Source organism: Pavona decussata, unplaced genomic scaffold, assembly GCF_977016875.1.
Source record: "Pavona decussata unplaced genomic scaffold, jaPavDecu1.1 SCAFFOLD_9, whole genome shotgun sequence".
In the NCBI taxonomy this organism is placed as follows: domain Eukaryota; kingdom Metazoa; phylum Cnidaria; class Anthozoa; order Scleractinia; family Agariciidae; genus Pavona; species Pavona decussata.
In genome coordinates this window covers 3,154,734-3,171,953 of record NW_028145432.1, presented here as the reverse complement: position 1 = coordinate 3,171,953, position 17,220 = coordinate 3,154,734, and the positions used below count along the sequence as shown (strand labels likewise).

Genomic DNA, 17,220 nt, shown 5'->3' with positions numbered 1-17,220 from the left:
TCTCCTTTGTTTGCAAAAAAGCAGCTCGTGAACACCTTTTCATTTACTCTGGCATCTTTTAATTGATAATTCAAAAAAGCAAGGCTGAGTTAACGATAAGGCTTAACATAGGCTTAACAAAAAACAAAAACGTCACAATTTGAAATTTGAAAATGTAACTTGCAAATAGTCATAGCAAAATAGCTAACTTTATAACGAAGACTGAAAGGAAAACAAAAAACGTTACAATATGAGAAGGCAACAAAGCAATGGAAGATGAAATAAATGTTTATACATTAAGCGGCCAGGTCCAACCAGAAAGTGTTTTGAACTACCATAAAGTTAATTTTAGTTCGTTGTTAAGTCCAACAAGGTTATTTCTTTTGCCAAGCCTTGTGTGTTTTAATTCTAAACTCTATGTGGAGCAACTGAACAACTCTTGGTATTTAATTTGGTTGATTTTTGTTTCTGAGTTTATTTTATCGTTTTTTATTTTATCTTATTTTATTTTATTTTATTAGCTTCGCCTATTACATGATACAGAAATATAAAGAATATGTATACAAATGCTAAATTAGGCAGGGAACCACAACAGCGGTAAGCCAATTTCATTGGTCCCAGAGGTAAAAAAAATATAAAAACAAAAAAACAGTGACGCTTCATATGGCGATTAAAAGCAACAACGAAGATGAACAGACACATTACATGAAACGTTTCATGACGGACAAATAGTTTTCCAGGATCGTGGGTCCTCTGGGTCTTAGTTATCTTCCAAGGCGTCTACATATTACTGATGGATTTAAATTGACTGATCTGAAGGTTGTAGATTCACAGTTAATATTTCTCTGTTACGTCTTCTTTTTACATTCAGACATTGATAAGCTCAGAGCAGTTGATACAACCAAACATTCTTGTGTGCGCTCACCTGATCGAGGCCCCGCTTAGACGTTGCACCTTTCATGCGTCGTACCTATACAATTAGGTTTGACCGCTTTGGTACGGCAAGTTGATTCAGACAGCATACTCAACCGATATTGATTAGTACTGTTTTTTGGTCTCGATGACTGGTGCTCGCGATCGTCCCCGGGCGCTCACGTGCCAAAGAGATTTTGTATTTTACATTTTCTGCGACATCAGCTTATGAACAGATTTACCTCGACAGTAATCTGCCAAGAGAGGCTATTCAAATACTTCACAAAACAACCTTAAAGACCCTTAAAAGAAGTATTCAATGAACAGATATCCATCCAACAAATGCACTTTTAGAAGAAACCATTTCTTTTCCTCGACACAGTTGTGAAACTCTCCTCCCCTAGAGGATGCACTACATGGCGTTAGCAAGCGAGTGAGCTTGACAACAACCCAAGACAGCAGCCGTGGAGTCCAAGTCAGTAAATGAGAAACTTCAGTTTATTGATTGAATAAAATAATTCTGTTCTCTCAAGAAGTCACCCCATGCACACTCTATCACTTATCATCGTGGGATTTTCTTTGTAATTAAGTTGATTAAAATTCAACTCTTACAAGAAGCAGCGTTTCTGCCGTTGTAACCATATTGGGGCGGCTTATTTATCGGTCGTTTGTCTGAACTCTCAAATGCCTAACAGTGTTTTTGTTTATTACAATTAAAAATTTCCAGAAGGATTGCTATTCCCTGGTTTGACATTTCGAGGAAAGGAGGGAAAATAGCAATAGGCTTTAGAAATCACCCCTAACTCAAAATCCTTTTTATTACTCAATTTAACAGCATGATTTGCAAATTGATACTGGTGGATTTGATCAATTGACTTTTAATCCGACCACAGTAAATGCAATCCTGCACAGAGGAAGGAACTCAGACAGTCAAGAAATATGCTGGTGGGCCGAATTCAAAGAATCAAGGCTCACTTATATGAGCATGTACAGTGTTATTTTCAAATCACAAATACTTTTAAACAGTCTTGGTACGCTCTGGATAGCCAGTCACAAAATGCGTTGGCATTTGCCCTTTCGAGAGAGTAAAAAGTCAAAGAAATAATGAACATCACGACGTAAAATGGATGAGATGTCAAAAAACATATGCCTATAGATCTTGATCTTTCCACAAAAGGAAATTGGTTCTTTATTATTACTAGATATTATATTAAATAATAAATAAATTTAAAAATATTACGCTCAGTCTTAAAATCAAAGCACTTTGGCAAGATGCGGATTAGTTTTCTTCAAGTCGTGCTTATTTATAATTCTCCTTTCTATCTGTAGTTGATAATCATTGCACCTGTCCCCTCCCTGGGTCAGTACCAAAGCTCTCTGGCTACCTTGTGCCAGTACAAGGTCGTTTGTCACCAGAGGTAAAAGCTTCTCAGCAGATCTCGTGGCAGACGTGGGATGTGGGATGGGAGACCCACGAGGAGCCCCGGAAGATACACGAGGCGTCCCGGAAGGACCACGAGGCGTTCCGGAAGACCCACGAGGCGTCCTGAGTGGTAGAGAGGAATGTTTCCTTTGCGAAAAGCTACTTTGGTTGGATGTCGTCCTTGTATTGCTATCCTTAGCGAAATTTCCTCGTGAATTTCCAGCTAAAAAACAATTCACTCATATTAACAAAACACAAGCAGTCCATAGTCGTTCTTTGATCATGTTTGTCGTTGGCATATCACCTGTATCACCAGCACAAGGAAAAACTTTCTCTCATCAAATCGGAAAGAATCAATGTAGCCTCGTACAAAGCTGCAGTATGCCCCAAATACCATAAGAACAATAATATTTCTAGACTAACGATCCAAGGGTTTAATTGATTTAACACGGGTTGGTTATAATGGCCGGTGTTCAGTGTGTTCATCGTGCCCAAAATTACGATCAAGGTAACTCATAATGGTCAAGGTAACTCATAATGGTCGAAATGTATTAAGGCTGATTCGGTAATTTTACACTGTAACAGATCTTTTGAATTTAAAAGTGTACTTACCTTCAATAGCTGGTCGCGTTAGTTGTCCCGACACCCACCCCGCGTCTGGAAAATACTCCCACTTGGAGTTAGATGGTGGCCACATCTTCATCGAACACATTGGCGAGGGGACTGGTGATGATCTAACGCTATGCAAACGCACGGATCCTTTTGCTGCTTCTGAGCGCACGATGTGCCTAGCAACGACATTGTCAACAATCTTCTCCCTGTAAGTCCGCCAATCACTCTGCTGAAGGTATGTTTGACAGAGAATGCTGTCTCGTGGATATGTACCAGTCAATTTTCGGAGTTTTTCAAGAGTTGCATCATCAGAATATTTGAAGAAAACTTCTTTTGCCACTTTGATCACCTCGCAACCTCCGCTGACCAAAGTGAATTGTCTTTCTCTGGGTTTTTTGTTTTTCTTGGGCCGCCTGTTAGTGATGTTTATTTTACTTTCCGCTTTGTCTGCACGTGGCAGGGAACTATCTTCCTGCTCCAATAAGGACCACGCACCCTGTTAGAAAGAGAGAGAAAAAACGTAATAACTAAACTTGGCAATGAAAACTTCCACACGTTTTTTCTATTTAATTTTTGCTTAAAAACATAGATATGGACTGGTAAGATACCAAATATTATCGGTGGCAATACAAAATAAAGTCAGTTAGTGATCAGTTTCACAGGATAATATGTAATACTTTATTTAAACTGAAAGGCCAATCAGCATACCGTAACTTAAAAAGATTAACTGGTATAAACCCGTGCTCAGTATAAAAAGTTCCAAAAGCGCGAAGAAAATTAGTTATAAGCTGACTTGAGTGAAAAAATAAAAAGGAAAAGGGAAGCTGCAAGGATAGTGCTAAAAGATATGCTAGAATATCCTAGATTACAATACATAAAAATGATAATACATAATGAATATTTCAGAGGAAGAGTATCCTACTATCCAAACTCCTCTGCATCATTTAACATTGAGCTTCTTAGAGCGGAGGATATCAAGGTGAAGACAGCGACGTCAGGAATTTTAGAAAGTTTAATGTATTAACGTAAGAGCCCATTTTAACGTGTACGCGATCGTACACAAAGCTGACGAAGTTTAAATCCACCTTAGACGATTGCTCATGCAATTGATATCTCATTTCTCGCTGAAACTGCGCTATCAAAAATACTCTCCTAAATCACCCTGGCAACCGGATAATACCAAGATGGGGGAGGAATTACGGCATATGTGAGATCTAACGTAACAGTGATAAGAAGACGCAAGTTTGAACCAGTTAATGCAGAATCACTGTGTTTTGATGTCAAGGGAAATAATGGTGCTTTTTTATGGTCTGTGCATGTTACAGTTGACCTGGTAAATGTAAGCGTGTAAATTTTCTAAACTCACTGGCTACTGCTCTTGAGCTGATGTACAATCCCCCAAGACAGAAGGTAGTTGTGATTGGTGATTTAAATTCTACCTGAAGACGGATAACAACGACGTCGGAAAATTTAAGGAAGTGTGTTTCCAGTTCCAGATGACAAACTCGATTAAAAACCCTACCAGAGTTACCAGGTCTACAACTACATAATCTGACCATATGCTCTCCAGCCATCCTAACCATTATACCATAAGTGGTTCTCTCCATCTGGGCAGAAGTGCTCGATTCACATGCGCCAGTAAAAAGGATTCACGTACGGGGATTATGGATTGTTTAGAGGACATTCGTGTTGTACGATCCTGTTAAAGATTACTGAGGACTGGAGACAAGCACTAGATGACAGAGAAACAGTCTCTGCAGTGTCCATAGACCTGAGTAAAGCGTTCGACGCGCCATGTCACCGTCTCTGATTAGGGAAGTTGAAGGCATATAGGGTCTCGGGATATTCCCTGGATATAATCCACTCGTACCTTATCTATCGCAACCAACGAGTAAAAATAGACGTCTTCTCAATCTGGCGTACAGTCCAGTGCGGTGTTCCCCAAGGTTCTCTTTCGGGATCGCTCTTGTTTAGTACATATATATTAACGACATTACCCGTACTACCAAAACTGCAGAAATGAGGTTGTACGCAAAAGATAGTTAACAATTATTCCAGCCAACGAGGCGCGTAGGGCCAAGTTAGCTATAATCATCTCATATCCAACAAGCACGAGTGGAATAATTGTTTAAGAAATATTGCTAGATCGCGCTGATTTCACTTTGCAAAAACAACCAGAAGACAATGTAATGATCGCTATTTCTCTGGCATGGTATAATGGATCATGGCCGCTTAGCTAATCAAATCCCTGGAATTACATTATACAATGATCCATTTTAATGCCACTAAGACTCAGGCTATGACTGATAGCAAACCATCACATAACTACGAGCTCACATCAGGGTCAAGTAATATACGGAGTTAACATTGACAATAACCTAACATTAATCAAATCCCTGGAATTACATTATACAATGATCCATTATACAATGATCCACTCGGCAATAGAGGTGGGGGTAACACCCATTTTGGATCATCATTACGGTCTATGCAGGAAACTTTTTGATAACATTGTTAGTGATCCAAACCATAAATTGAAAGCGCTCCTTCCTCCAGGTTATGACAATTCACGCTATAACCTAAGACGACAGCGCCATTTTAATATACCGAAGCTTTTTACAAACAGAACCAAAAACACTTTTATATATGCGATGTCGAGGCTGTAGTTTTACCCCATATACCTTATAAGTTAACATATTTTAATATAAATACTTTATATAGAATTTTTAACACTGTAATCAGTTTTTTATTTATTATCAAGGATTCATCTGTAATTTTTTTAAAGTATCACAAAACATTTGTAAATAATTGCGCAATTCAGCCTTTGGCTGCGATGCATTTTTAATAAACTATCTATCTATCTATCTATCTATCTATCCATTCCTCCCTCCCCCCCTACATTAAACTAATTCTCGGTAAAATTCATGCAAAGTTAGCCGCCCTGCACAGAATCACGAACTTAATTACTGACAGTGACACTGCGCTGAAACTACATAGCCCTCACACAGCCCTCTTTTAATGTGGCTTAATAATGCCTTATTCGATAAGTTAGGAAACGCCACTTACTATGTATTCAGAACTCTTTTTAATCTACCTAATTCTATCAGTTATGAACATATCCTGTCACAGTATAATTTAGTTTCTTTTAAGCAAAGGCGTTGTGTGCAAGCTCTCACACTTAACGCTATCCAAACTATGTAGGTGATATGTTTAGTATTGAAAACTGTGCTTGCAATCTTCGTGGAAATGGAAGGACACTCAACCAGCCGGCCCTCAACTCTAGCTTATTGCGCAGATGCCTTAGTGGCCCGGTTCACAACTAAGGAATTTTCTTAAGGGAAACTTGTATTCACTTAGTTTATCATCAACTTAATTGGGCATATACAACCAATGGTATTTTCCAAGTTGATGATAGGTAAGTCAACAACAAGTTTGCAAGATGGAAATTTCTACTGATTATTTAAGAACCAGAAGTGAATATGCCTTTCCTATCTTTTAGCGTAATTAAGAGACCGATATTGCATTGGAATGTTTTATTTCCCGTTATGTTTTGAGTTTGGGCGTTCGGTTGCTTTCTAACTGAGGTAATCTATGGGGGAGGAGACGCTGTGGGGGAAAGAAAATCATACGTAAATTTTTTCAGAATCATTTTGTTTTCACAACGAATGTTGCGTGCGCAAAAACGAAGAAGAAATATAGAAGACATGTAGGTACCTTATTAGGTGATTAATACTTACAAAGCACTGCCCTGGTCTCAGCCTATCCACCATCATGAACACGCCAACACCAACATCGCCACTCACTCGTTCCTCAATCAATCCCTCATCACCGTGCGTCTCCGCGTCTTTGTCAACAATATTGTAAGACCGTAATGGTTCTGAAAGAGAGCGATGCTCTCGCTCGGGACACGAGTTATTTTCTTCTTCAAAGCGGAAACTCACGTGGCCTTTTGTCTTTACCTTGGTATTTTCTGAATGTAAGATTCCTTTAGCTGAAGCGTGCTGAAGCACGGCTGGTGCGGAGTTTTTCTTTTTTTGAGTGACTAACGTTTTTTCCGAATTTGTTGTCTGTTCAGCGGTGGAGCTCTCCATTACTGCCGATGGAAATCCTCTTAACACGATTGAGCTTAAAGGGATCTCTCCGGTATTTAGACGATAAGTGGGTGTTGTATCGTCCTGTATTCTGTCCATTCTGTATCTTGCCGCGTGTTCTACGTAGTTTTTGCAGTTACTCAGGTCTAAAAGTCTCAGGACGTCGCATTGACCCTTCGCAACAAAGCAAAAACCAAACATAAATAAATAAACAAACAATAAGCAATTTCACGTTAAAAATAAATATTAAATGTTATAAACGATGCTACATTTGCGGGTAATAACACTTCACGAAGAAGGGCTGAAATAAAAATTCGGACCCAATCTAGAACAGGTTGTTCATCTCATCCTACTTTTTTCCCAAAAACATTGTTGAAGAGTTACCGTTCGAAGTCAGAATACAGCACATGGATAGATTGACGAAGATTATAGAAGAAGGACTTTGATATCATAATATCCTACTATCTGGTATGAAATAGTCAAAATATTATTGAAATATTTTGTGTGTGAGTGATCCAGAGTTTTGATTTCGCCTTTACTAGTTTAGCTGATTTACCGTAAAGTGGTTTACCAATGGTTGACATTATCTTTTAACAAATCAATTCCAAAACACTTCTATAGGCTAGAAGGACTATAGCATGCTGAACTCGCACAATTCGCATTGCAGACACATTTTTCAGCGAACGCAAACAAAACAAAACAAAACACAATTTGTTTGAATAGACAATGCAACCAAAAGGCGTACCACTACTTTCCACTCAAGATTAATGGTCCGATTTCCAGCAGCAGAAAATTATCGGTTATCAACGATCATCGATCATCAGTTCTAAGACTAAAGTTAAATTTGCATCGCATATCTCGAGAATCCTCTCTTGGAGTACGAAATCATAATGCTCAGTTAATAATTGTAAGATCACAGGTTCAGATTTTTAAAATAACAATAAGTACCCACAGGATATTTTATAGTGCCAAGAGATCAATGGCCCGCCCTTTTGTAATAGGCTCAACTGACACATGTGTTTAGTTCCTAGCACAGAGCATTTGCCTCAGCCAGCGTAGAAGGCGTAATCGGGGAGGGGGATGGGAGCGAGAAAAGGTAAGAGAAGAAAGGGGGGACTGGGGAGAGGAGATAGGGAACCTCTCCCCTCTCCCTAGTTCTCCCTTGGGTCCCTCACTTTTTCTCGCTCGCTCCTCTCCCTCTCCGATTACGCCTGCTAGGCAGGCTATATTTACCTTGGTAATAAATATGATCCAATGCAGGTTAGAGGAATCGCGTACAATAACTTCATCGCTGTTATAGTCCTGCAATCTGCTTTCCTCGGCAATTTTCTTAACCACATTTTCAGGCCATGTGCTAAACAGGTCATGTTTTCTGATACAAGGAAATAAGCCTAGATTATTATACTAAGGAGCGAAAAAGGTTTATATTGTGGATTTATCGGAGTTTAGCAGATAGGTTGGGGTTGTACGCGTAACTGAAGGCATTGTTACTTCAATTTATTTCTAGGGTGAAAAGCAAAAACAAACAAAACAAAAAACAACAACAAACAAACATCACCAGTGGGACACAAGAGCCCAGGTGGGTTACTCAGGTATAAACGTGACGGGGGGGTCCGACGGAGCCTAATATTTTGCACCCAAAAAAATACATGTACCTTATATTGTGCACACCAAAAAATACAAGACTGGACATTTTAGACCCCAAAATTACACGATTGGCTTGAATTGCGTAAGAACTATTAGCCTGGCGGAAATTTGAACCCAAAAAAATACGCGCAGATTTTGCAGACCCAAAAAAAATACAGGAGGTTAAAATTGTAGACCCAAAAAATTACGTCGGACCCCCCGTCACGTTTATACCCGAGTAACCCACCTGGGCACAAGAGCATCCCGAATAGACCATTTTACAGTTGTGTGCTAAGTGACCTAGCCTTGGATTGTAAGCAAGGCTCAGGCTGACCTTGTTTTGATACAAATCTCATTGGTTTCCGTATGTAGATCATGTTGTTCTTATGCTAACTAGTTGCATCTACATATGAAAAGCAGTGAGGTTTGTATCAAAACAAGGTCACCCCAGCCTCGCTTCCAATCTGAGGCCAGGTCACTAAGCACTCAAAAAAGACGTCAAATGACATCACTTTCCCTTGACCTCAAGTTTCAATATCGATGGACCATATATGTCAACTGAAAACAAGTAATTTTTAGGTTGTGGGTCTAGGCTATCCGAAAACACTGGTCTGTCCTTCGTAGCAATTGATCTATTACCTACATGTTCCCTTCACATGTGAGAAGCTGACCGGAAATCTTTTAATTAATATTCAAATCCCTTGTGTCTATTCTTATTGATGAATTAAAAAAATCACTGAATGTTTTCTTACTGAAGAAAGTCCACCCGTCTTTGCATGTCCGCGTTAAAACACAGGTCAATCTTGGCGGAGAAGAAATCCTCTTTCTCCACTGATAGTAACTCAGTTCTTTCTAAGCAAACCACAGTTGCAGATCTTTTCAGACCTCTAATAAAAGCCAGTTCCTGTGAAAGTAAACGGTATAGCGATAAGCATCAATAAGCACGATACAACCAACAGGCAAACAAGGAGAGTATGTATGGATAAACAAAGGATCATGATTTGTACGAAATATCATTTGTTCAACACATAGCTTCCCATGGTCAACGACAATAAAAACATTACATTTTTTCCAAGCACAACAGTTTTAAGCTAACCAAGGAACACTTTTCTTTTTCTCTACACAAGTTCGTATATGCTGTGTCTCAGCATTACTTAGTTTGTTGTTCCAGTTTTAACGTTGCATGGTATTTCCTGGTCTAAGATTGGATTAAGAAGGGAAGACAATTGGAGATATGGAGTGGGGTCGAGTGGAGGGGGGGATGGTTTTCAGTTTCTTTAATTTTCACTCTGTCACTCTGTACATACCCCAAAATGGTCACCCCTCCTGAGCACGGAGTTTTCCGTAGGTTTAGCGAATGCGCTGTGTTCATCATCGTCTGCTGTTACACAAACTGAACCACTGAAAATAAAGTAGAATCGCTGGGCCACGTGACCTTTCCGTATCACCACTCGCCGCCGACCAAAACTGTGCACAGCAAAAACAAAGAAAACGAAAATCAATTTGTGACGCTCGGCAAACTATTTAGATCCATTCCAATGCATTTTTTCCTTGCACCTGTTAGTATGTTAATCAGAAACTTACCAGTCGTATTTTAGCGCTTTACAGACCGCTTCTTGTATTTTGGAACTGTATCTGCGAAAGCCCTTAAGCTGTTTCATGAGTTTCACAATTGAGTGAATTTCTTGCGGTGTCCTGGACTCGGGTTCCTTGTTTGCGATCTCTTTGGCCCAACGTGGCATTAAAAACTGAAAGAGTGACAACGATTTAAGATGGCCATAAGCAGCATAAAGGAAACCGGAAGGAAACCTAGTTCACTTGTCTCTTTTTTCACTGCTGAGATTTACCAGAAAGGATACCACCATAATGTACATTATGAAAGTGAAATATATGAAAAATCATACATATGAACTGCGGATGAAATATTTAACGGAGGAAAGATGATTGCAGTTGTAAATGCAACTTAAATAGCTGCGAAAAGAAAGTCCAATAAAATTCAGACTTTTAGATACGGGATTCGAGCCCAGGAACCCTCTGCACCGGTGTACTGTGTTGGTGCAGTGGTTTGACAACTGACCCAATGAAGCATCTTAAATATTCTGAGTTTTCGTCGGTTCAATAATTTTTTTTTCATCTTGTGAAAATGGTTTTGACTTACAGCTACTAGAGTCATTCGGATGGTTTTGTTTAATATTGTTTGATTGCCAATTTCTTATAGAAAATCTTTGCGACATCAAAGTTTTTCTTTTCTCGTAGTTTTTTCTTTGAAACTGTAAAAAGTTCATTTCGCCTCAAAATAATGTTACTTATTTGTCAGAATTAAAAACGCGCGATGTGACCGGGAATAACTTCCTGCAATAAAATAATGTTTTACCTCGTGATGGCATTTGTAATGCTCTGGATCAAACATTAAATTCTCCATAGTCCCCTTAGCTTCGGCGGACTTCAAACTCAGGGTAGCATCAGAAGTGACCTGTTCATGTTGACCTTTCTCAACCGCGTAATGTACGATGCTTCGAAATGCCGTGTTACATGTCTGGATCTACAGGAAATAATTCGAATGAAGTGAGTCAGCATAACTGAATTTGCACGTCTTGAAATAAATGCTGGAGTCATTGAACGGGAAATCCGGTGGCTTGACTGCTGCAAACAAAATAACATTGTTGCACGAATAGTTCTCTATTTGAGCACAAACGTAGGATCACTACAGAAAGCAGAAATTATAACTTTTAATTATTATACATTAGTACTGTGTAATGTTATGTTCTTTATGTAAATACATACATAAGTTAAGAAGTTACTTCTGCGGAGCAAGTGAATTTTTCAGAAACATTTTGCCTTCCCAACACATGCTGCTTGTATGCGTGAAAAACAGGGGGACATTTTGGAAAGCAATCATTCCGCGCCCTGTAAGAATGACAGAATCCATCGGAGTGGTCGTGAATCAAGGACGTGTGTACGGGAAGATGTTCTGATCTGAACATTTCCCGTCTGTCCAATCACTGCTGTTGCTGTAGACAGTATTCTTGTTAAACTGATTTTGGGCGATTTGAGTAACGAAATAAATTACACAACGAGTCCGTCCTGCTTTCTGAAGAGATTTCAATATTGCGAGACGAACGTACATGGATAGCTATGGATCGCAGATGTAGCCGGCAGTGATAATAGCAGTATTAGGGAGTAGTCATGCTTTGTTACCCGCGACAAAACCTTGAGGAAATTTAAATCAGATCATGAGAAACGTGTACTTACCAGTCTTACAGCGCGCCTGAATCTCTCCAGAGGCTGCAATAAACAAAAACGACAAACTTTGAAAACACGAAAACAAATATAGCAGTCACAGAAGTCTCATCACAGTCCTCTCTCCCTCTGGCTGAAAATTTTATCAAGGTACTAAAAAGCGTTTGTTACTAGTGATTATTTGACGGACCAGTTGCGCTTGCGAACTGATTCAATAAACAACCAGATACAGTAAACAAAATAACTCTCACCACCACAGAATAAATGGGTCTATTCCCAGAATCGTGAGAAAATAATTTACGTGATACCGTAAAGCTTAACAGAGAGAATGAACGAACGAACGAAGGAACGAAGGAACGAAGGAACGAAGGAACGAAGGAACGAAGGAGCAAAGGAGCGAAGGAACGAATGAACGAATGAATGAATGAATGAATGAATGAATGAATGAATGAATGAATGAATGAATGAATGAATGAATGAATGAATGAATGAATGAATGAATGAATGAATGAATGAATGAAAAGGCAAAGAGAGGGAATGTCATCCCGTAACATTTAAGAACTGCTCACAGTCTCTCTGCTTTTGAAAAACAAATTAATAGCCTCGCCGTCATTTAAAAACTGTATATAGTCATTAGTCCATTTTAACTGATGAATAACTCGTATTATTATATAACCGGCTGAACTGTTCTGCACGGAAAAGGAGCATTCCAGGTCTCGCCGTTAGACTCCATACTACGTTACAGTAATCAAAGAGGTGTTTATTAAGCGCGTTCTATATTGTTAGTATAGAGTGTCTTGGATAATATATCGACGAGCCTGTTTTAACGCAGCTAGTCCTGAAGAGACACGTTTGCATAGTCTTTGGACATGCTCGTCCCATATAAGACGTTCGTGATCAAATACAACCTCAACTGACTTAGTGGAGTGAACTCTGGTTATAGGTTGGTCACTAATTTTCAATGGATCTGCCACACAGATTCCAAAATTACATAGGTTATAATCGGAGGCAAAGTACATGTACTTCGTTTTAGCTTATACATATACTTCGTTTTGCATCAGTTTAAGCTAAGCTGATTAGATAGTGGCCAATTTTGTAAGGTATTCAAATGATGATTAACTTCCCGGTGAAGGCGAACCTGAGATTTATGAGAATTTGTCATGTTCGTCTGCAAACATACAAGCTGTCGCATACTTTAACATGCGAGAAGATCATTGATGTAAATAAGAAATAGCAGTGGTCCAAGAATGGATCCTTGTGGAACACTACAACTATAATTATTTGAGGTTGAGACGTGTATCCCTGAACCAAAACATTGAAACCAATCCAAAGCCAGTCCACTTATCCCGTACAGCTCAAGTGTTTTCAAAAGAATCTCATCAGTGCGATAAAGTATCGAAGGCTTTGGCCAAATCAAGAGAAAAACCACCGCGTTTATGTTACCTTGGTCAATGTTGAAACACCAGTCGTTCGTTGCATTTAACAGTACAGTTAGTGTGGAGTGCAAAGAACGAAACCAGACTGACGTTTAGTTAAGAAATTGTTTCTTAAAATACAAGAATACAGTTGTTTTTATATTTTTTTCAAAAACTTTATCATTTATTTACAGCCGGTAAAACAGAAATTGGTCTTCTGTCAGGGAAAACGTTAGCACTTTTCCACTGCGATGGAAGAGTACCAGTTTCCGCAGATTTGTTGAGAATTTTACAGTGAGATTCCGCGGGGACAGACGCTGCAACTTTCAAACATTTTGAAGAAATATGGTCAAGCCCGACCCCGTTCTTTGTTAAGAAAGAAAGAGTTTCAGGTGTTTCAAGAACGGGTTTTACGGAAAACCTTTCCTATAGAAAACATGTCTGTTTTTAACAAATAGTGTTTAAAATCACAGTTGTTCTGCGGTAAAGCAGAGGCGAGTTTCGATCCCACGTCAGTCGCACTTATTGTGTTTTTAGTGGGGCATGCTTACTAGCAACACTTGTAAAAAAATGCTTAGAAACATCCCACTTTTCAAGAGAGAGAGAAAAAGACAGGGGGTGGGGGGTTCAAATCTTAAATCTTTTAAAAAAAATCTTCATACAAACCCAAATAAACTTTCTACAAACCTGAAGTTTCTTTTTTCGTTCCTTACGAAGACCTGCCTGTAAAAACGAGAAAAAAAAATTAAATTAAGGGTTATTCCACCGTTTTGCACTGTACAACTCTACTGTACATGGTGGCAAATATCATCTTACTCGCACTCAGCAAGAAAAAGTCTTACTTTTTAGTCAGCATAGACCCAAGGGTGTCTTACATAAAACTTGCACCAAACTCTTCTCGGAAAAAAACAGTTGTGAAAACCAGTATGGGGACCTGATTTTCTTTTCAGATGTTTTTAAACGTTTGGAAGTCCTAATACAGATGACCAATTTCACGATTTGATACGGGTTAGGAATAGTCTTAAAACAGACTAAACATTCAATATGAGAGCAATAGAAGACTTTTAGCTATTACTGTTAGCTTTTCTATTTGAACTGAATAGTTGATGGTGTTTTCAAATAATATCCGCGCTCAATTTCTTTAGAAATGCTTTAAGAACCAGGTCGACGATCCCGGCACCCCTCTTTTTAGTTTCAATTTTTGAGCACAGAATCCTCCTGCAACTTTTCAGAGGAAACGTTTATTAAAGATTTCCCGACAGGGAAGGCACATTTAAGAATGACACAAAGTTTGCTCTTTCTTTGACGCACCTATTTGGCTTGCACGTGATCTTCGGTGAAATTTTACCACAAGTTACCGCTATTTTGCTTATAACTGTCACCTTTTTAAAACAAGTCCGTTATAATGACATTTGTGGTTATAAGAGGAAATTGATATGTTTTCTGTATTTTCTCATCAAACCAGTTGACAATGAATTTTTATTATGTTTATTACAGGAAAACATCTTTCACCGAATCACCGAATAAAGCAAAGAAAACGCAAAAATTCTTAACGATTGGATTGTTTTTCATGTTTTGGGTAAGCCGGTATTGTTTGAGCTGTCTCATATGACCACAGCAATCAATATCAAACAGTTATTTCAAGAATCTCATTATGGTTGATTTCTTTGTGCTTCTCGTGACCTTTAGTAAATTGTATTGAAAACAACCGAAGCATTGCATTCGGAGACGTGATATAATACTAAAATTCCTTTTCATTCAGTACAGCGCTTCGAAAAGAGCCTGTAAAAATAGATGAATGTTTGTTACTTTGGCAAAAATTGTTACTGGACGGACGAATATTTGCCATGTGAGACTCCTGAGCATAGAACTGAATTATTTACGTTTTAGGCAACTTTAACTACCTTCGACGATAGAAAAACTATTCAGATTTTCTCACTGATTATAAGCTAATCTGTGGAGACTCCCAAATTTTAGATGATGTATTCTCGCTTTTTTCTGTAATCGAACTATAATTGCTACATAAATTATTAATGAACTCAAAGACCTCCCATCACCAATTTGTTGCTGTGCGGTGCTATGTTGTTGTTAGATACTGTGCGTGTTCACGGGCACGCTGAATTTCCGATCATCATGCTTCTAAAATTATCAAATGAATAAAACTCACCTGCTTTTTATCATATTCTTTAAGCCATCTTCTGGGCACAATTGTCTTCATATCCCATGGCACTTGTTTGTGACCCTCAAACTGATACCCATTAGAGCTCCTGGCACCGTGCGACGGGCGACGATCACGACTTTCAAATACAGTCAAAGTTCCCTTTTCTGCGTGTACAGAGCTCCTTCTTGTCGACCCAGAAGCCCATGACTTGTTTCGTAGCCTTTTCATAAGTTTTGTAAGTTCCTCACCGGATGGGGACAGACTTTCTTGACTTTGCATCTCATAATCAAAACTTGATCGTCGATTGAATAAAGAAGTTGCATCAATGCTTTTTCTTCGTAATCTCTGTTGCGCGTCAGTGGTTTTTGGACGTTCCATATCAACCAGTGTTATTCTCGGCTAGTGGACCATAACTCAAATTTGTCGTGTAAGCCTATTATCACGTGTTCCCTCTTGTTCCGGCTTAAAACAAACAAATGGTTTGCACGCGAACTTCGTTCGTGTTTTTTTTCTATTGTTTGCGTAAGCGATTTCAAAACTCGCGTGGTTTCTACGCAACCGTTACACTCGCGCGTGCTATGCGTGTGACGTTCCCCCATTGATAATTAGTGATGACTTGCGCATATTACGACATTTGTGATTCCAAGAGGGAAATAGGCCCTGTCGCACCTGAAGGTTTTTCGTGTAGCTACTCAGCGAAAAGAATTGTTATAAGTTGCAGGCACACATACATTTGTCTTGCAAATAATAATAATAATAATAATAATAATAATAATAATAATAATAATAATAATAATAATAATGATAGCAGGTTTCCGAAATAACCCATCCGTCAGCCTAAAAAAATGTCAGCTGATTGCACGTAAAAATCGTGCGTTAAACTTGCAAGACTAGTTGCGCTAACAATTATTTTCATGTTACAGAGCTTCTTTCGAACGGATGCTCGCAGATTTGTTGAACGTGGAGCGCTGAATACCGTTTTGGTGCAGAATTACTGTTTCATATATATATTTTTTCGTGGAGCTAGAAGGCAGGAAATACTTTTTATGAAGGTTGCAACTTTTTTATAACCAACTTGTTTCGAATGAAATTTCATGTATCTTTAGTACAGAACCGGCCAGTAAGTACAAGAAAGATACAATATATAGCTAATATACAACGTGGCAATAAATATAATGCATATAACTAATTACAAGAGTAAAAATATAGCTAATTACGGCGTAACGATGATAAAGGAACCGAACAGAAATATATACTGAGTAGAAAAACATAACTAAATAGTTAGTGAAAGATTTACATGAAAAATTTGTCTGTTCAGTGTGGGTTTTTCCCAATTAATATGTAACGCTTCCTTGATTTTGAGGGAAACGGGTGGAGGCAGTGTCTAAGACAAAAAGGCAATCTTCAGAACATGAAGCTCGGCAGTTTTCCGAGCTTTTAAGGTGATGTTAAACGCGGGAATTATTCTTGTCAGTGGAAAGATGCTTCCGGATTCGTGTAGTGAGGCGCAAGTTGACATAGACTAGAGACTACATAAAGGCCGATTTAGATGGTACAACTTTTGCTTACGACTGTCGCATGCGATTTCTAGAACGCTCACTTGCTCGCGTCATGCAAACTCTCGTCTCTCAACATTGCCTATACCTACGATTGTTGTACGATTTTAAGGACGGTGCCTACTATTGTTACTGGGCATACGTTCTGCGCATCGCGAGATACTCGGGTTTCCTATACGTGGTGCCTAGTAATACAGGAATATTT

At 38.8% G+C, this 17,220-nt stretch overlaps 1 protein-coding gene across 1 annotated transcript; it reads right to left on the bottom strand.

Moving 5' to 3' along the window:
• Positions 1 to 1,367: 1,367 nt before the first annotated feature.
• Positions 1,368 to 15,984, bottom strand: LOC146488577 (uncharacterized). The gene is made up of 11 exons (XM_085118539.1): positions 15,466 to 15,984; positions 13,986 to 14,021; positions 11,896 to 11,928; positions 11,018 to 11,185; positions 10,228 to 10,391; positions 9,951 to 10,110; positions 9,396 to 9,547; positions 8,251 to 8,389; positions 6,664 to 7,191; positions 2,927 to 3,422; positions 1,368 to 2,537 (listed from the first exon to the last, which is right to left on the bottom strand). Exons 1-11 carry the CDS (start codon positions 15,835 to 15,837, stop codon positions 2,146 to 2,148), a joined length of 2,640 nt encoding a protein of 879 aa, XP_084974665.1. The 5' UTR covers positions 15,838 to 15,984; the 3' UTR covers positions 1,368 to 2,145.
• Between the last annotated feature and the right edge of the window lie 1,236 nt (positions 15,985 to 17,220).

Coding starts and splice junctions, on each gene's coding strand:
- LOC146488577 (XM_085118539.1), bottom strand. CDS start 15,837: ATGGAACGTCCAAAAACCACTGACGCGCAACAGAGATTACGAAGAAAA. Junction 10,111..10,227: donor AAAGCGCTAAAATACGACTG/GTAAGTTTCTGA, acceptor TGCTGTGCACAG/TTTTGGTCGGCGGCGAGTGG. Junction 7,192..8,250: donor GGATCATATTTATTACCAAG/GTAAATATAGCC, acceptor TTTGTTGCGAAG/GGTCAATGCGACGTCCTGAG.